The 20,098-nt window shown below is 41.0% G+C and overlaps 1 protein-coding gene and 1 non-coding gene across 2 annotated transcripts; both read right to left on the bottom strand.

Moving 5' to 3' along the window:
- Positions 1 to 456: 456 nt before the first annotated feature.
- Positions 457 to 20,018, bottom strand: LOC120507284 (mitochondrial import inner membrane translocase subunit Tim23). Its single transcript, XM_039719709.1, has 6 exons — positions 19,865 to 20,018; positions 16,984 to 17,077; positions 16,673 to 16,757; positions 14,467 to 14,525; positions 11,749 to 11,859; positions 457 to 3,465 (listed from the first exon to the last, which is right to left on the bottom strand). The coding sequence occupies exons 1-6, from the start codon at positions 19,913 to 19,915 to the stop codon at positions 3,350 to 3,352; spliced, it is 516 nt and encodes a 171-aa protein (XP_039575643.1). The 5' UTR covers positions 19,916 to 20,018; the 3' UTR covers positions 457 to 3,349.
- On the bottom strand, positions 15,027 to 15,227 carry LOC120507310. The gene has a single exon (XR_005628728.1). It is a non-coding gene; the product is annotated as a small nucleolar RNA SNORA74 (small nucleolar RNA).
- Positions 20,019 to 20,098: the final 80 nt, after the last annotated feature.

Below are 20,098 nucleotides of genomic sequence, written 5' to 3'. Positions count from 1 at the left end.
ACTCCTGAATGTGTATCCTGAATGTTTTGCTTTCAAAGGCAGGGAAAAAGTACTTCAAAATTATCCCAAGACAAGAAGGACAGAGCAGCAGGAAGCAAATGCTATTCATGGATTCTCAAATGGCTGGAGAACTTTGAACAAGCTGAGCTGAGATTGATGCCCTGTCCTGAGGAATGCTTCCTTCCCTCCCACAGCTCCCTGGAGCAGGGTGCCCACAGGCTCCTGGGGCACCAGCCCCTTCAACTCCTTGTCCTCAGAGCAGCTGTGGAGTCAGTGGGGCAGCTACAGGGCAGGGACAGAGGGGGAAATACCCGTGAGGAACACAGAGCAGGTATTAACCATGCTGGGAAAGTACCAAAAAGGGCTGGGATACCCTCTGGTCCCTGCACTGGCTGGCATTGAACAGCACAGACCAATACTCACAGAGTGCACAAAGCTCCACTTAAAACATTCCAGTTTCCTATCTAGAATTTATTAAGCACAGGCGTAGGTAACCTTCTGTTAAAGCATACAAAAGGATTTCCCTCTCCTTTTGAAGTCCCATATTAGGTCACAGGAAATAAGACTATAAACATGGAGCAGTTTTTCTGCCCTAACACACATTTGCCTCCTGTTTTCAGAAGCTGCTTCTGCTTCAGGGTGCCCAGAGACTCCCACCCTAAGTAGTGATTTTTCAGCAAATTCCTCCAACTGTGGAGAAGTCACCTACTGACAGGGAATGGTGTAAGTGGATTTGCCTTTCTGTTCCAAAGACTAAGCAGAACCAGCTTCACAAGAATCAAACCCCTTCCATTACACTTGCTGTCTCAGCTCCCTCACTTGGTGCCACAGCATGGAAAGTTGCCTTGGATCTATCAGCAAAGATACCACAACTGGCACCAAAACCCCACTCTTCCAGGACAGTCAAGGTCTCCCATGCTCACATTTATCTAACACTGCATGGGAGGGCTCTAACTTCAGCCAAATTCTGTTTTCAACTTGATTTTACATCCTTTTATTCCTACTCAACTTGGATATATTTTTGGTCACAATTTAAAGTAGCAACTTCATACTGATTTCCAGTAAATTATGAATGCAGGATGTCATGACACAGAATATTGTAAACACATTCTCCTTATTGTATTGTACAATTCACCTCCCTCACTGCTGCCTCTGTACTGGTTGTGTTTCATAGCTCAAGCTACAGATTACTCCATATACAAACAGATTATGAACTAAAACTTTTAACAGCTGTAACACAGCTATTTCAGAAAAATGCTCTCAGCTCTGCCCTTGAAGTGAGCAGTTCCAGGAAATGTGAGTGCACTGCACACCAGATAACATGCAAGGCTGCTCAAGAGTCAGCCGAGCCTTAAGGTTGAAAAGGCTTGCTTCTATATTATCTCCAGTGCACCTGAAGAAGGAAATACACTTGTTAAGCTTCATGGTTTACCCACTTCAATCAGGACAAGACAGTTCCTGGGTCACATTTTAGTCCTGAAAAGTCTTAAAAAAACCTAAGATACAATGCAGAGTTCCTGACATTTAAAAAGGCCACCCCTGCTCCCCATCAACCCCCAAAGCAGTCCTCAATCCTTCATCCAGTGTAGTGAAGAGTGCAGGAACACAAGTCCAACCAATGGTGACCAGGAAACAGGCAGGGGAGGAACTCATTGATGCCAGTGGGGAGAGAAAAAGCTCAGAAGAAAGTGCATATGTTTTCCTGATGTCCCATGTGACAGCACTGTGCAGATGAAGCCCACATCACCCCTCTGCAGCCTGGAAGAGGGGGGACAGTTTCTTTGGTGGTACAGCCCTCAAAAACTGCATGCTAGGAAGGAAGTGCAGCTCTCACACCACAATAATAACATGCAGAGCACTATGGCATTGTGGATCAAGGCTTAACAAAACCAGGTGACACGGGGTGAGAAAAGGCCTGCTTCCTTTATGCCACGTTAAGTGCTGGCATAAAGCAACTAATTTGACCTGGTAGCCAAGCAAAGCAAATTGAGTTCACCTGTGGTGGCTCGTTAGCTGGAGCACCTGCTCTATAAAAAGCTGTCTCAGGGGTCAGTTGCCACCAATGAGGCTTCTCAGCAAAGTGGCATTTCTTCCTGGGGGAAGGTAAGAGCTACCACCTTCCCTTCCTGCTTTTGTTGTTTTTATTTTGGTGTAAGCAATGTAACTATTAAGAGCTGTTTCAGTAGTGAAAACTCAAATGTAAATTTGGTTTGAATTATACTGTCTCCTGACCAGTAAGTTTTCTATTTTTCCCTTGCTCTGCCTTCCCTGTCTTCAGACCTCGACCTCTTCAATATTTTGCCTGTTTAATTATTTAATTGTGGAAGGAATGAGTTGCACAGTAACTCTAATTACTGAACTAATTCCCAACTTACTGTTTAATTTATCTGCAAATGATACTTGGTACATGGTTTAAATTTAACACTGGAGAACATGCAGGTTCATCACAGTCTTTGTTCTGCCAATAACCTACATATGGTACTTCAGACAAAAAGTTTCTTGCTAATTAAAAGTCCTATAATAGGTGATAAGTGCAGTCTTTATATTGTTTGGTTTCTAATTGTTGGCTAAATGAGTTCTGGGATATTAGAGTACCCAAATGTTTTGATAATCCACTGGCAGCTGTTCTGCGACAGCAACTGTATTTCATCCATAAATACCCAATTTGTTAGAGCAAATAAGGGAGTGAAGTCAAGCCCTGCTATGCCTTAGTGTAACAACATCAGGAGATGATCAGCCTGCTTGTCCACTTCCCCTCACCCACCAACTTCCCCAGGATTTCATCACACAGGTCTTTTAAAATAAATCCATAATAGGTCACTGAATGTAGAATGCTTTTGTAGCAGGAAGAGCAAAGGATAGAAATGGGTTTGAGTAAGTATCACCCTTTTTATTCTGATGATGTCCCTTTTGCTAGCTTGCCTTGTGCTGCCAGAATAGCAAGCCCTGCCTGTGCCATGGCTACTGGGGCTGTGCTGCCAGGTGAGGCACTGGGACTGCAGGGAGTGCTCCAAGGACACAGACCCTCCAGGCACCCAGCAAACCTGGCAGCGAGCAGGATCAGCTATGGGGGCCCAGCACGCCTGGCAGCCCTGGCCAGGGCTGCTTGGGGAGCATGGCAGGGAGACTGTCTTGGTGGCCACTCTGTTCACTTGCAGGTCCAACAAATATTGCTGCCTCTCCAGCAACTGGCTGGCGGGAAGGGCCAGTCCAGCTACACGGTGTCAAGAGGTTCCTCCCAGCACAGCTTCCATCAGTTTCACACTAATTGTAAATAAAATAGCAAGGGGCACCAGATAGATCTCACAACTGATTTGATTGGTGACTAAGCAAGCGTGTCCTCTGTCCCTCACAGGGACTGCCGGGCTAGGGAGCCCTTCATGTGCTCCCAGTTGTTGTACAGGGCGTAGAGGCCGGTCAGCGTCAGGCCTGCGATCCCGCCTCGTGCTATCCCGCGCACTCCACCTGCAACAAACAAAGCACATTGCAGCTCAGTAGGTTACTGTCAGCACACGGTCAGTGAACAGCACCTTCCAAGAAGCTGCTCAAATCCAGAGGCATCTCAATTAATGACTTTTACTTTCTTGAGTAACTCTCCATTTCCCTGTGCTTTTTGTACCTTCCTCTCAAACCTGTTGCCAGGCTCATGGTCACTCATTCCTGGTCCTGACACTACTTCTGCTGGAATGGCTTCCTCTCAAACTGTGTTAGCACTACTGCTTCAGGGAACCACTACTAGAAGCCAAGATGGCTTTTCCCAAGTCCTAATTAACCTATCTGTCCTTATTACATTTGTTTTTACAGACAGACATGCTCTCCTCCTATTACAAAATATCCTCCAGGTTTTCAATTATGATAATTAGCTCTGAGCAGAAGGAGAAAGAGCAGGAGGGAAATAAGTGAACAAAATAGCTGATATGGGTGTGACACTGGGCTCCAGAGATTCATTAGGGCCATCATGCAAAACCCATCACTGCATCTGTGTCTTTGGAATTTTAAAATTTTTCAGTTAAAAAATAGGAAGTAGAAGAAAGGGATTAACTGGCAGGTATTTACTATGGTGTACATTGAACAGCTTTCTTTATTCTTTTATTAATAATCAGAATTATCACCTTGCAATGATAAAAAATTGAGTCAAATGGGTGATTCAAGTCTTAAGGTGCTGGTGAGCATATTAGTGTAAGGCAGAAATATAGGGCAAGTTTGGCTTCTGCCTGCAGGTATGGCACCTGGCTGGAGCTGGGAGTCACGGGCATCCCATGTCCCTCTCTCCACATGAACACTGGGGTGTACAGGGACACAAGTAGAGACTTCTGTTGCTTTTACTAAACAGCAAAACACTTCTGTGCCTCAGCAGAGCTCCCAGAATGCACCATAAAATGCACAGAACACCTGGGAGTATGACCCTCAGTGCAGGAGAACTTCAGTGAGTTTGATTCTGCAATGTTTATCATTGCAGCTGAACCAAGCTAGATAATGTGTACAGTGTATAGAACAAGGCCAGTTTTGCTGACAGCAAGATAAAAAACCCTGCCTGCTTTATTGGAGAAACTGGCAGTGCAGTTCAGGTTCCTCAAATCTGAAAACAAATGTACCTCAGTAATCAGAGAGATTGTTTGGTTTTTTTTTTTCCTTCCATTATGGGTCATAAAGTTGTCTCACAAAATTGCCTTTAGGCTTTTAGTGAGGCAACAAGCTGTTGGCATCAGCTGGACTGCCACTGTGTCACCTGTGCTGCAAGGTTAAATGGGTTTCACTGGAGTTGTTCAACCTCCCTGTACTGCCCAGGCATGCAATGAAACCAAGAAGCTGCAGAAGTGGGATTAGTATTAGAAGCCATGTCTAGCTACAGCTTCTAGAAACTTGACTGCCAGCTCAGCTGTGACAATTTGAGAGGTTTTTTGGGGTGTAAGGCTGAGTTCACTGCCGTAACTGTTGAGAATTCAACAGCTCTAAGTAAAGCCCTACTGAATATGATCTATGTGCCTAAATCAGCATTTAGGAAAGCAAATGTAGATGGCTATGTTTGCTAATTGATTCTGAATTTGTTGCACAAAAAGCTTTTCATATGAAGGGCTTGCAGCTGGGTACACAAAACTACCGATGTGCAAGCAGAGTCTGGCAAAAAGCCACAGGTGAAATCTAAAGGACACTTTGTGCAAAACAAGTATTTGAGATAATCTATAAAAATACTGACTCCTCATTCCTTCTGGGGTAAATGAATACAACATTAGAGCCCAATTTTCTGCTGTTCATATCAAGATTCAAGAGAGCACAGCAGGAACCCCCAAAGGGGGCTCATGACCATCAGGTGTACAGGAAGTCTGGAACATCCCCACAGAATGTGATGCACTACAGAACTATGACTATTCCTGTAGGCTCTTTCCTTACCCCCCAGGTTCAATTCCTCTCCTTTCCTTTTAAAATCCTATTCCTTCCTATGCAAGAACAGGTAGTTGAAGGATGATCAAGCCTGGCTGCAGATTCTGTCATGTCAGGGCTGTACAAGAAAGGTGTCATCTTAAACTTGGGTCACTGAGCTGTCTTCTAGCAGCCATGTATGAGGACTTTAGATGTGCTGCTCCTACTGCAGCAAGTATTGGTGTTGTCATGTGCTGAGCCAGCCAGGTAAGGATGGCAGCTCTGAACCCACTGGCAAAAGTCAACCACAGGGCCTAGAGCCACCTGTAGGCCTGCAGACAGCTTAGGGACATTGCTGGAGGTGTTTCATGAACAGGGTACTAAACCTGTGCACTTGGTATAGCTGCATGACTGAGAGAGAAAATATCCAAGAAAACATGTAAGAAGTGTTCCTTTTCCAGTGTTTCTATACTATGCTTCTGCTATAAAATGTTGGGGGGGGGGTTTTTTGGTAGCAGCTGCTCCTGACTTCTGAACTACCCACAGGAATTACAAAAAAAAAAAAAAAAAAAAAAAAAGGGAAAGAAAACTTTCCTTTCCCTAACTGGTCAGATTTGTGTTTGAGTAAATATGTTCAGGTCTGTGGCAGACTTCAAACAGTAATGCACTTTAGAATGCAGCCCTGCTGCTGGGCAGAAAATCTTAGGGCCTCTGAGAAAACTAACTTGTTAACAAAAAGAAAAAATAAACTCTCCACTCCCATCCCAGCTGTGTTTGCATGATAGAACATGTTCCCACCCTTCCTCTGCAATCACTCTGTGCAAGCCTTTGATACTGAGTCTGCCCTGACAAGCCCTGCTGAAACATGGCCATGAGCCCCTAATCTTGCATGTCCCAGTAAGATAAAGGTTCCAGCTGACAGACACTTCTGGAAGCACGTATTTTGACATCAGGCACCTTGCACAAGAGTTGAGAACTGCTGTGGGTTTCCAAAGATACATCTGACGCTCTCCAAATGGGAAATTCGTTCTCTGGCTTTAGCTGCTGCACCCTTTCATCACCAAGTATTGTCCCTCCTCTGTGATTTTCAATAGGTTCCAGCTTACACTGTGCCATGGCACAGCTCAGCATTCCAGCACTGCAGGAGCCACTCCTGATGCTGAGCTGCACCTGTCCAGCAGGTAAAACCATGAGGGCAACATCTTCCATTTAGAACCTTACTGCCTCTATTTTCACAGTGTTACTCCAATGTCCTGGGATAGTTCCTGGAATGTTTAAAGCAAGAGCCATCCAATAGCAAGCATTACAAACACCTTCATCAAAACCTCAGACCCACTTATGCCAAACAAAAGAAGAATAATCTTTAAATTGTGATTAGTTTTCTGTCTTTAAATCTCTCTTGGATACTCTGAATGAAAACAGCTTCTCTTCCTTCTGGGCCTTCAGGAACAAAAATACTTTTAAATGGTTTAAAGGGCTCAAGTGTACAAGGCAATCTTAGTTTTGCTCCAAATTCAAGCTCAGTAACCAGACCACCTGAACCATCAAGCAGTCATTTGCTTGAACATCTGTGGGGGGCTGGATGTCATTAGAAAGTATCAAGTTTCCTCCTGCTGCTCCATGGGGCTCATTTAATGAAATCTTGTAACTAGTGGGGAAAGTCTGTGGATACAGAAATTACTGAGGAAACTGATAAAGTTCTATTTAGAAGCAAGATATATTCTAGAAAAGCATCTTCCATTTTCATATTGCTGCAGCTAAGGCAGTATTGTGCTTAGGATACAGAAACAACAAAGTTTAAAAGAGGGAACGATTCCTGTAGTTACTGTGGTATGAAGGTTAAATTAGAAAAATCAGTAGGACTCTACAATTTAACTTACTGGTTTGGAAGTACTAGGGCTGTTAAAATTACTTTGCAAACATGATTAAAATTTGCTGTATTCTCACTGAGTGAAAGCAGCAGCACCTGACTGACAGGAGGCTACTTCAGCTACTGTAAATGAATGGCACCTGCAAACTGCAATTCCCTGCAGCTCTGAGTTCACTGCTCCAGACTGGCAGAGTTGGGCAGCACTGCTCTCAGTGGCCACACACACTCTTAGACAGCAGTCCTTAACAACTAAGAAAGCCTCAACAAGTTGTTACCTGTCGTGCTGCTTGTACATTGCCTTTACCTCCTCCTTATATCAGATTAAAAAAAAATCCTTTCTCAATCATTTGATTACTGTAGTGCTGCTTGTACATTGCCTTTACCTCCTCCTTATATCAGATTAAAAAAAAAAATCCTTTCTCTAAACATCATTTGATTGATAGACATGTTTGATTGATAGACATGTTAAAAGGAGCTCTTAAACTTCCAAAATGCCTCTTAGCCCTTAAGTGATGACAAGCAAGTTTTTCACTTTTTTCCAAATACTGCAGAAAAGTAAGATATCCCACATCTGCAGTCCCCAAAAAGCTCTTCTTTCCCCCTCTCTAGCCAAGAGAAATGAGAAAACAGCCCTGTCTGGCCCAAAGAAAAACATGGGTTGGGCTCAGAGCACAGGATTTTTATAGCTCAAGAAGCTATCAGCTAACACAACTGCCCTGAACTACTCACTGGATGTCACAAAACTGATCTTTAGCTCCCGCCAGATTTTACTGTTGGAAATATAACATTCAGCCCTCCCTACTCATGAAGTATTGGCCTTTTAGAGTTGTGTTCTGAGGTCTTAAGATGACAACTGCTACCTTCAGCTATTGTTAGCATGCAGTTCCTGTCTTTTCAGACACAGCATTTTCTGTACCAAATTATGTAACATCTATTGCTCCAAAGGCATGAGATACTGCACCTGGGATCAGGTTCTTACTGCACAAAAGCAAACAAAGGAATTTAGTTTGTCCAAAGAACTAGTTTACTTTTGTTGCTGTTACCCCTAACCTCAAGAAAGAAAAAAAATTATCCAAGAAAAAGAACATCTACAACCTGTGTAACCCTCAGATAAGAGGTAAATGTTGGTTAACTTTTTTTGCTTACTGAAGTCTGTCAGGAATTCCAGTGAGAAATTAATTGCTGTCACACTGGGTCAGGCCAAAGTCCCAGCTAGTTCATCTTTTCCTGAGTGATCAATCCTGCATGCCTGGGGAGGAACCTCAGCCAGCTGTACCTTTGTGACAACTGCAACCATGGTGGGAGGGTGTAACAGTGACATAGTGCACAGTGACAATCATTTTTGTTTGGTGGTTTGTTACTTTTATGACTAATAGAATGATAAGAAAACCAAATAAAGGCGGTCAGTTTAGAAAGAGATTGAAAGCACATGCAAGGAGGCTAAACATTTAAGATATGTTTGTCCTTTGTAACATTTATCAGAAAAAACATGGCATAACAGATACTAATTTCTGCCTTTGCCTAAAATTGAAGAATAGTATCTATCTTATTAAATAGTATCTTATTAAATAGTATCTTATCTTATTAAATAGAAAAGCCATTTATCTTATTAAATAAATAGTATCTTATTAAATAGAAAAGCCATCCTTGTGGACTTAGACTATCAGACTCCCTTTTAGCAAAACTTGAATGGACTGAGTCGCTGTAACATTTCTCTTGCGTATGCCACTGGCAGAGGAACCCAAAGGGTTTTCTTGTAACTGTTACCCAAACTGAATGTTCTGGGTAGATGCTAAGTAAAAATTGCTCCCATGAAGTTTTAAGACCGGTGTAACAAATAAATATGTACTCTTATTGCTGCATTTGGGCTAAACTCTAGTCAGTAATTGTGGCATTAAATTTAAACAAATGTGAAAGCTGGAGATCCCTTTGGTCAGATGAATCAAGCAGAACTGGTTTCAGAACTCCTCACATCAGCTGTCCATTCCCACTCAATAGGTGTCTTTTGACCTAAGCCATGCAGCACTGCTGAGATGGAGCCCAGCTCTCACCTGCTTTTACTGGGGACTGAACTGCTTCAGTCACTGCAATGGGAGTCTCAATGAGTGATGGCACTGCCAGTGAGTGCAGGGAGGGGGCTCAATTGCCACTGTCCTCCCTTGCAGAGCTTTCAAACCTCTTATCTTCTCCCACACAAGCTGTGTCAAGTAGCTTTGCACAAAACTGCTTTAGAACGTGCAGGTTCTGTTTGACTGCTGCCATTTTGGTAATGATTAACACTTCTACAAGGACAAATTGTGAAAACTGGGACCAGTCTGGGGCAACCAATCTCAGCCTTCACAAAGTCTTCCCAGCTGTTTTTTTTCCCTGTCTACTCCCCAGATGCTTAATAATTGGTTTCAGAAATTCAGTCTAGGTTTTGCAGTGTACACAGGAGTATTTTTCAGTGCAAAACAGATTGTGATGTGATTCCTCCATCCGTACTGTGTTTAAGCATGAAGTTATAATAAAAGACTTGCCATACATTATCCCATTTCTTCTTAGTATGTTCCTGATCTCTTTACAAAGCAGGAATGATGGAAATGGGAAATCTGAGTGTTTGAATAGCACTGCCTGCAACTCTGTATCCACCCCTTGTGGACTAGAGCAGCCTTAATTTGCAATGGCATGTTTGTGTGAGCTCCCATCTGACACTAAAATATGGACATTTCTAACTCAGTGTCCTTGACAGCTTTTACATTTTCCTTTTCTTAATGCCAACACGTCGTGGCATTCCATGTAGCACAGGAAGTAATTACAGTCTTGATGTGTCAGATGTGTGCTGATCTTTTGCATGGTTTAAACATGGCTTAAATATTCCAGGTTTTAAGGTAAGTATATACAGTGATGCAGTGTAAAGGCAGAACTTGTAAGTTTTACCATACAGAATAAGAAAGGGGGCTCTGGCATAAGGTGACAGGAGAGGCAGCAGTTTCTCTGCACTATGGTTCATTCACACACTTGAAATACAATACTGTAATGAATAGAGATTGACTAACTTCATTTGCCTTTATAAGGACTGCCATTAGCTCTGTAGATCTTGTGTTACAAAACAAATGTCCCACTGTGCTCTGGTAATAAAAACCTTAGTAGTGTCAGATGACTGTGCATGTGACTGGAGTAGTTATCTGTGGTTGCACTGTGCCAAAAAAATATTCCACATAATGCCAGCTCTATACTTCTGGAAGGTAAGGGGGATGCTTCTGCTGGAGTATTAGATGACAGTTCTCCTAATTAATAAGCTCCAACAGAAAATATTAGGCTTCTATATGGTATCCTTTCCAGCAGTTCTTGGTAATCTGTCATATCACTCATGAAATCCCAAGGAAGAAATGGATTACAGGAGAGCTATGTGCCCTTGCTCAGTTAAGAGTCTCATATTTGTGAAGGCTGTTCCAGCCAATTATTTGTGGCTTCAGGTAGTCTAAGACATCAGGAAAATAGAGTTACTCAAACTGTTTTGCCCCCCAAAAAAGCAGGGCTTCAGGAGCACTGTTAAGGCACTGAGGGTCAGTTAGATGTGCAAAGGTACATAGGTCAATTCTTGCATTATCTCCTCCATAAAATGCAGGTGAGTCATGCAGCCAAACATTTACTGAGTAACTTAAAATATAAAACCTTTTTCCACGTGCTAATGTCAATCTGTGGTACCCAGCAATTCTCTAAAAAAGATCTCTCCAATTGTTAAGCTTGGAACATGTGCTGACAGCCATTTTGCTGATGAAGATCAGACCCTCTCTCCTGCAAACAATTCAGTTTGCATCAGCAGTCTCACCTTAAATCCATGCTGTTCTCAAATAACCTTTTTTGTTGGTTCTGACCACTATGCAAATACTAGAATCCTATCCCAAGACAACAGTGTCATGAAAACCTAAGCAATAATTTTATAAATACATCAGTTTCTCTGTGTGTAGGGTTTTTGCAGCTCCAGGTACCACTATCATGTGAATTACTGTCACATGGATCACTGTTATTAAGTTTCACATCCATCCAACCAATCTCTGTGTTCTGTGTTTTCCTTCCCTGTCCCCACTCACTTTGCAAGGTAGTTCCCATTTGCCTGCATCCACTCATGGAATTCAGAAACAATTAGATTTATTCCTGCTATTGCTGAAAACAGGGCTAGGAATGAGGTGGGTATGTGTTTTATACAATCTCACCATATACCTGAGGAAATAAATGACTGTTTCTTCAATATATATGTACAACAGTCATAATTTGGCTCTCATGGTTACTGTCAGTCCTGTGCAGTTGCAGAGAATCAAATTTAACTCAGCTGGATTTTTTCTTTTTTAGTGCAAGTTTTCCCTAGGTAGCCTTAGTTGGGTGAAAAGCATTGTGGGTTAGGGGACATTGAGCTAATAGCAATTTTTAAACTGTCAATTTTGAGAGCAGGACAGTATTTAGTAAAAGTAATGAGAATCTTAATAACTAGATAAGCAAAGAGAAGGAAAAGGAGCAATATTTTGCTACTCTACCAGTGCTTTTGTATAGCATTCCTGTCAAGGTTCCAGCAGCTATGGTGTTCAGGTCATCTTCTGCACCACGTGTTTTTTCAATGACGACTCCAAATGCACTGTAAAGTAGAGCTGGGGAAAAAAAAATTAATAAAACCTTCCACGGTCTGAGGCCCAAAGCTTACAATCTAGGCTTGGTGTAGCTATTTAGACTATGCTTCTGAAGAACAGATTTTCTGCTTATTTGAAGGGAATCCTCTGCAAAATCCCACCTTTGGTGTTTCTTTTCTAAATCTCTTCCTGTATAGCCATTTTTTCTTTCTCAAGCTATAGTTTGGTTATAAAGTAGCATTCTTCATGACAATATGTGCTACAAAGCACTGACTGAAGTTTAAGCCTATTTTGCTAGTTGAAATTTGTTTGAAAATTCAGTGTTTAAATTTGTACTGGCAGCTTCATTCTGTCTTCTGTGGATGACATGAAACTAAACCCAGCACTTTCTAGGTAGAGAAAATTACTGTCCATGTGTGACAGTGATGAAATGTGAGTTAAGTACAGCATTCAGATCATGCTACCAAGAGCTGGAGCACAATGGGCTTTGTTTCTTTTAAAAATGACTATTAGAACACTTGGGATTTGACATTTACAGCTGTTTCACCTCTGCTTGTGCATGAAATCTTTATCTCCAGAGGGCTTTTTGCTTTGAGATAACTTTAGGGGCTGCCCTGGAAAGGACAGGAAAGAGAAATGCATGGGCTTTTTAGCATGGGTGCATTTATAATTTATACATTTTGATTAAAGGAAAAGATCCCCCCACCCCCACACCTCATGATACACTCATATTTCATGCTGGAAAGAAATAGTAGAATATGTCAGCATTTTGAAGTGATAAAGACAATGCCATTTAATTCATTCCTTGCCCTCCAAGAATTTGAAATCTTTCCTTCTGCAAAAAGGCAGCAAATCCTTCATAAGCAACCATAATAATGTCAATGAGTTAACAGCAGCATCATTCTCCATTCAGCACAGGCAAGGGTATTTCAGTTTGTCTTAGCAGCAAGTAGATTAACAATGAGGGAAGGGAAAGCTCAGTTCAACATAGTTTTTTAAAACAGATCCAAACAGATGTTGCCTCTGTTCAGGAAGAGAATGACAAAAATTGTCAGTGGTGACATAAAGAATCTCTGAGGTACAGAAAGGCTGCACAAGGTGAAGTAAGATGCAAAAATAATTCAGCTCCTTGAAAGGAATTTCTCTGGTAGCTAGGACAAGAAAGAGGTCTACCAGAATCCCAAACAGAAAGTTCTGCTTAACTCTGTCATTTTGGAGGCCATATTTTGTAAGAAAAATAACCATTTGTTACTGGAATGCACAAACATTTTCTTGAGTAATCTTTCTTCAAACACAGCTGGAAAAACCTGTTAATGTGTCACTTAAACTGAAACCTTGAACTGCAGTGTGCCTGCATCTCAGGTCTCCGACATGTTTTTGTTAGACTTGGAACAAAACAAAACAAAAAACCAAAAAAAAAAATCCAAACAAAAATGGCCCAATAAAATCCACCAGGCAACAAGCATTGCTTATAGAAAATGTGCCTTTCTTGCTGGAGCTCAGAATCCTCTCTTGAACTGTGTCCTCCATACAATGCCTCAAATGCTAATGCCTAAATTAAATCTGCTCTTCAGAACTAAGACTGAAATAAAATGTCATACATGCAACCTAGCCTATACTTTGATATATTCCTCAAAAGTGAAACAGATGTAGACTGGGTTATAACAGGATGTAGTCTCTGATTTAAATATTGCTAACTTCAACTACAACTTTGTAGGACAACAAGTTCCATCATTATTTTTCCTCAAAATAATCTAATAAATTTTAGATATCTCCTTTTAAAGTTACTGCATCAGTTTTCAAATGCTTAAGATTGTGGGGGAGGTAAAAAATTTGTAATTTCTAGGGCATTAGTTATTTCACTAACTTTTACGAAACAATCTCATTTTTCAAAGGCAACTGATGTGATTTTATTTCACAGCCCCCTCCCACCCAAATCTCAGTTCATAGAAGTGTTTTTTCTTATACATTAGGCTATTGGTTATTTTCTTTTCTCTTTTTTTTTTTAACCTACATTAGCTATAAGCAACATTTAGGTTTAGGTGACTCTAAACCTAAATGTTGTTTATAACCAATGTGGGTTAATAAAAAAGTGGTGCCACGTGTGATTTTTCTTGCTAATGTAAAGGATAAATCTGCACTGACTATCATATTTCTTCTTCATATAAACATTTTGTTGACTTTTACAAGAAACAAACATTAGGCAGTTGATCACATGACCACAGAGTCTCAATGTAGGTTATTAAAGTTATTCAAAAATATTAGATCATATTTTTAAGTTGTCATTTAATAGGAATTTATTAACAAGTAAGCATTATCTGTATTTTCTAGTTATTTCTGATACAGCTAGAGGTTATTTATAATATAGTAAAAAATTTGGGTTTTAATTAAAGCCTTTTGGCTCCTTATGTTGCAAATCCTATTTTAGCCTTCATTAAGCCTTTAATTTCCATTATCATGTCTACTGAAATACTCTCAAGCCCCCAAAGACAAAAACTGGCACTTTTTCCTGATGAATTTAATAATGAAAATTTAGAGAGCACTCCTATTCAGATAATACACAAATACACAATTTCCCACAATTCCAACTTTAAGTTGCTTTTCCTATGAAGGAATGGCTTTACTTACCCAGTGATCCCAGAGTGTTAGCCCATAACGCTCCTTGCCGTGTCACCATATTTAGAATTCTACAAAGGAGTTAAAGAGGTATGAAAACCTTTAGCACTCTGTGTTTACATCAAGGCAGTGTTTATGACAGTAGGGCTTGTGTGTTTACATATATGTGGTTAACAAAAGTGCAATGATGAACTAAAAGTTTTGGAAAGCAAATATTCAGCCCTGTCAACTCTTAAGAAAATCTTTCTCTCTTTTCAAGGCAAACTTGACCCTCCCCAAGACTCCAATCTCTTCCCTTCAAATGACTTTCTAACCAGAGCTGTCCTTCCTTACATGGTGACTGCACACAGCTCCAGGAATAACTGACACACTTATGCAGACACAGCTGGGTAAAAGGTCTCCAAGAAAGCCTCAGTCTCCTCTACAAAGACCATGTCTCAGGGCGTGTGGGGATACCTGAGCAAATAGTGTGGGCAAAAAAGCAAATCTGGACTGCAGTAAGTCAGGAAGGAAGGAGACAGTCCCTTCCAATCCCATCTGTCCACCCAGCAAAAGGCCAAGAGGTGTGTCTGTGTGTAGGCTTCCAGACTAGCACTAAAAGGAAAAGAGAACCTTCAGTGCGCTCTCAGAGAAGCACAGTGCCACTTCTTGCTGGTTCCAGCTGTCTCCAGAACGGTGACAACAGCAGCCAGAAGAATGACTGATCTTTATCTCCCAGCAGTGTAACACTATCACAGGCATGGTATTGCTCTGGACAGCTGACTACCACTGGAACTTAGTTCAGCATTTAATGTCTGACACTTTAATTGCTTTATGTTCCTTCTGATTTAATTTTCTATTGTTTTTCCGTTATTTATAATTTTCATTAGGACACAGGCTGTTACTGAATATGGTTAGGCAATGAACTAAACAATAATGGAACATTTCATTTTGAGACATGAGGGAAAAAATCTAAGAGGCTAGAGTATTGATAACCTCTCCTTAATTACAACCCCCACCGTTTAACTTTATATTCATTCTGAATTGATAAGAGAATCAGTAATTCTAACAACGATGGCATACTGTGAGGTATTCGATGACAAGTGAATAGCAGCAAAATTAAAATTCATTAAGAAATAGATCTGTGTACATTAAGGATAAATTTGGAAGAAATCTAGCTAAGCAAGTCTGTTCTCTGCAGCTGGTGAGGGAAAACAGGTACTACATGCACTGTTGGAAGGTGATGACCTTCAGCAGACCTTTGCCTTGCAGAGCCAGGATAAGAGCAGCACGACTGCCACCTCCTGGGCTTGACCTGCCAAGCTTCATGCTTAACGTGGCTTTCTCCAACTCTGCTCATTCCAAACCCTAAAATACGATTCTGTTCATCTAGAGCATTATGAAAGAGTCATCATTACAGTGGTGAATATTTAGATAAAGAAGGGGATGAATATACAAACAATTTAAAAAGACACAGAGCCAATATAAACTGTACCAGAAAATTTGCTTGATGCAAAGTATTCTGGGAGTGAAAATTTCCCATGTTTTCCTCCACTTATTCTGTTCCTCTGGTTTCCAATGTCCCTTTACTTAGGTTTTCCTAAAGCTGTGTCTAAGCTGCCATTATTTTAAGAGGCATTCTGTTGAAACAAATGTTCCTGTCTTTGCTGTGTTCTTTCAAACATTCAGGTAAGGTGAAAACACAGCAATGTCATGGGTGCTCCTGGATGCCATAACCCAGAACTCCCCCTGCAATGCCTGCTCAGCAGCATGCACCAATGTCATCCCTAATGCAAATCCAGGCAGGCCCAGCTCTGAAAAGATACAAAAAGATTTGACTCTTTTCCTCCTTGGGAAAAAAGGGAGACTCGTACTCAGATACATTACAGCAAAAAATAGCTGAAAGTAAACACTACTGCTTCTGGGAATACTTCTACATATAAAAATTGCTTTGACTTTGAAGTAGATTTTTAGTAAACATCAAAGTAGTAATTATTTCTCAAATATTTAAGGTAAGTCACAGGACACACCAATTGTGACTAAACAAAAAGCAAAAAGGTTGAACTGAACATCACTGTAATTAACAACATGTAATAACTTGATCAAGACAAATACTGACTCCCACTTGTCCCCACTAAAAGAAAAAAACCCAAAACATTTATTTTTGCAGTATATTCAGAGCTAACCTCATATAGAACTCTGTTACTAGGAGGTACATTTTTTTAGATGGAACACTTACTGTACATTTCTAGGTTTTGACCATGCCATATTCTGTGTCTCCTTCAAGCCAAGTCTCAAACCATTCAGTGCACCAAATGCTGCCCCTAGTTGGAATAACATCAGTTATTACTTTTTAAGAAGAAAAAGAATAAACAATACTAGAAACAAATACTGAGAATAGAATTCAGTGTATAAACTAAAACCAAGTATCTCTTTACTTAAGACTGAACAGACTGTCTTGCAGAACAAGACATTTACAATCTCATCCATCACTGCAGTGCATAGGTGTTACCTGGACAGCTGGGAAAAGTGAAAACCACAACCACCCACCTGTCATACAACATCCTCCAATGGTAAAGAAGGCCAGCTCAAATCTGCCTCGAGTTTTGTTGGCTCCTGTGGGCAGGATAAACTCATCTGTATCCTGGGGGAAAACAAAAACAAATACTTTTGTATTTTCCAAGTCCAGTTCAAAATGTAAGCCATATTAATTTTTTGTCTTTAATCCATGCAATGAACTAAAGATGGGTGAGTACTTCTAGAAAATTCTTGCCTACAGTAGCACAGAGATGGAATATACCATGTGTATAATGTATTAAGCATGAAAAACAACTGTAAAAAGTTCAATTGACTAAGTGCCTTTTTTTTTCCTCCCTAGCTGTGCTAACTTTTAATAAATTACATTACTCAGCCAAGGAACTCATATTGTGTGGGTTGTTGGTTGTTTTTGTTTTTAATAACTATTTGCTTAATTATTAATTACATCCTGCAGCAGGCAATACAAGCCTTCTAAAAACATTCCTGTTGTCTGATTACATAGCACTGTTTTCTTACTGAGCAACCCAGTCTAATACAGTAATGCATTAATTTAGTTTCCCAATACTCCGATACTAAATAAAAACTGTCTTTTATGAAAAGAGATATTTCCTTGCACTGAAATAAGTGACCTATTTTAAGGATGTGAAAAATGCAAGGAATACACTCAAAACCAGTGATGATCAGGCATGAAATATGTGAGCTTGGTTCATTTTTTACTTGTCCATCTTTCTCCCACAGGGACAAACTCATGTTCTTGCAAATCAGTGGTGTAAAAAGCTAGAGAAATGGCCTAGAGAAACTGGCATATGTGCAGAGATAAGGTGTGCCAAGGCACTTCTTCAGTGGGAGACGTTGGAGATGCCTGCTGTTGATAAGGTGCTAAAGCAGCAGATCTCTTTTAAGCTTCTGTGCTTTCCAGTCACAGTATTATCCACTCCTATTTAACTGATGCATGACTCCAACAGCTGCAGGCTCAAGGAAATGCATTCTAAGGGGTTTTACTGCTCACACTTGATGCTGAATGGGAATGGCAATGTAGAAACAATAGCTCCTAAAATTGTGAATTGTGTTATCAATAAAATGAACCTACAATATGGTTTCTATCTTCCTTATAACTAGACAGTTGGAGAAATTCAGTGTTTACACAAGTTAGCAGTTTCTAACAGTTTTCACTACTGTCCCAGAAGTCAAGATGAAGCAATCTTGTTTAGGTAACATCTAAGTTTCTAGAGGAAACCTCAAAAGCCCATCCTCTAGGCCTCTGCCAAAGGCTGACATGCCAATTTATAACACCTGCTACAGGCAACACAGCATTGTAGAAAACATCATCTGTGCTTGCACTCAGACCAACCAAAAATGTGGAGCTTAAAGTAACGAGTACCAGTGTACCAGTTGTTATTATGGGAAGACCTCTATTATTCTGAAATATTAGCTATGTCTTTTTCCTTCAGTATTTAGAGCCCAAGGAACCTGTGGAGACTGTTTAGTGCAACCCTCATGGTTAAAGAAAGGTCAGTCAGTGCTGGGCACTCAGAGCCATTCCCATGTCTTGTGATTCTGTAAGGAAGGAGACCCCACAGCTTGTATGGGCAACTTGTTCAGGTAAAAAAAAATGGAATTCCCTTTTATTTCAATGTACTTTGCTGTTACTTCAACACACTAGAGCTAAACATGAAGGGTAGTGAAGTGTTACAACACAGACAGCAGCCTCTGGTGTTACATCAATGGGTATTTTTAGAAGTGTTTCATGGCACTAATGCCAACAACTTTGCATTTAAAGCAAACTTCCCTTTTGTTTCTAAAAGTCTCTTAGTATACACACTTTGTTCCAAAATCCCTGCTATACCGTTTTTAACACCAACATAACAAACTACAAAGTAAACAAAACCACTTTAGAGAGTGTTTTTGGAGAAAGTCTAAATAATCTCAGCTTCCTTCTGACCAGTGAACAACAGCAGCCACAGCACTGACCCCACTCCCACCAGAGACAGAGCTGTGGTGCTCATCCTTCTGGGAATGTTACATTGTAACCCAGCCTACAAGGGCTGCTAGGGCCCAGAACTGCAGGCACAGCTTCCCCTTGCAAAGAAACAGTGACCCAGAAATGGAAGAGGCACAGAGGTTAGCAGGCACTATGCAACTGTTGACCTTTAACTGCTAATTCTAGAAAACATCAAGTTCTCAGATAATATAAGCCATATATGTAGAAAAATAATAAAATAATTGATATGCATCATAATTGGATTAACTTTAACATTTTCAGCTACAATTAATATTTATGAAAATGGAAAACATTACTTGATTTAATTTTTTTTTTTTTGCTTTGGCCCTGTTTTATATCAACTGATGTTAAGATGTGCAAGTGTGACAGCTACATTATTCTATAGAACAAAATGGAAGGCTTTACTTCATGATGGGTAAAGACATAAGAACAGGGATGTGACATGTGCAGCTGCTGTGATGGCAAAGCCTGTTATCAGGTCTGGAGCTTGGCTGAACAGTAAACTGATCCATGAAAAGAGGGGAGAGATTCTGGCTGCTCTTCCTGACTGAAGGGGCTCAGTGGAGGTGTGAGCAGTGCCAGAGCTGTGTGAGGTGGTGCTGGGCTCTCTGCCTCGAGACAGGGAGGGAGATCTCCTTCCAACAGCAGCAGTTTGGATTGACACAACAGCCCTACCTCTCCTCTGCATCATCAGTGCTCATTTTGTTCTAGATATCACAGCACTTCAAGATTTATCAGGGACAATACTGAAAAATATAGTTTCTTTCCACTGTTCTTCAGTGGGAGCCTTCAGTGCACAGTGCCCAGCACTGCAGGAGCTCTGAGGTGTTCACATAACCATGCAAACACTGAAATCGAGTTTCACACAACAAATACACACCACCTTCTCACCTGCACCAGGTACTTGGGGTCCAAGTTCAAATACGGTGACAAAGGGCTCATCCCAGTTACTAAAAGGAAGAAAACCACAGAACGCGTTAACACCAGCCATTCAAACCCTGAGGCAGAGAAGGGGCAGGAGGGCACGCTCCGCCTGCAGCTGCCCGGCTCTCCCTTTCCGGGAGCGGCGGGGCCGGGCGAGCGCGGTGTCGCTGCTCGCAGCGTGCCGCCACACGCGGCCCCGCC

Source organism: Passer montanus, unplaced genomic scaffold (assembly GCF_014805655.1).
Source record: "Passer montanus isolate IOZ18808 unplaced genomic scaffold, ASM1480565v1 scaffold42, whole genome shotgun sequence".
NCBI classification, from domain to species: Eukaryota; Metazoa; Chordata; class Aves; order Passeriformes; family Passeridae; genus Passer; species Passer montanus.
The sequence above is the reverse complement of the archived record's forward strand: the minus strand, read 5'-3'. Positions and strand labels throughout refer to the sequence as shown.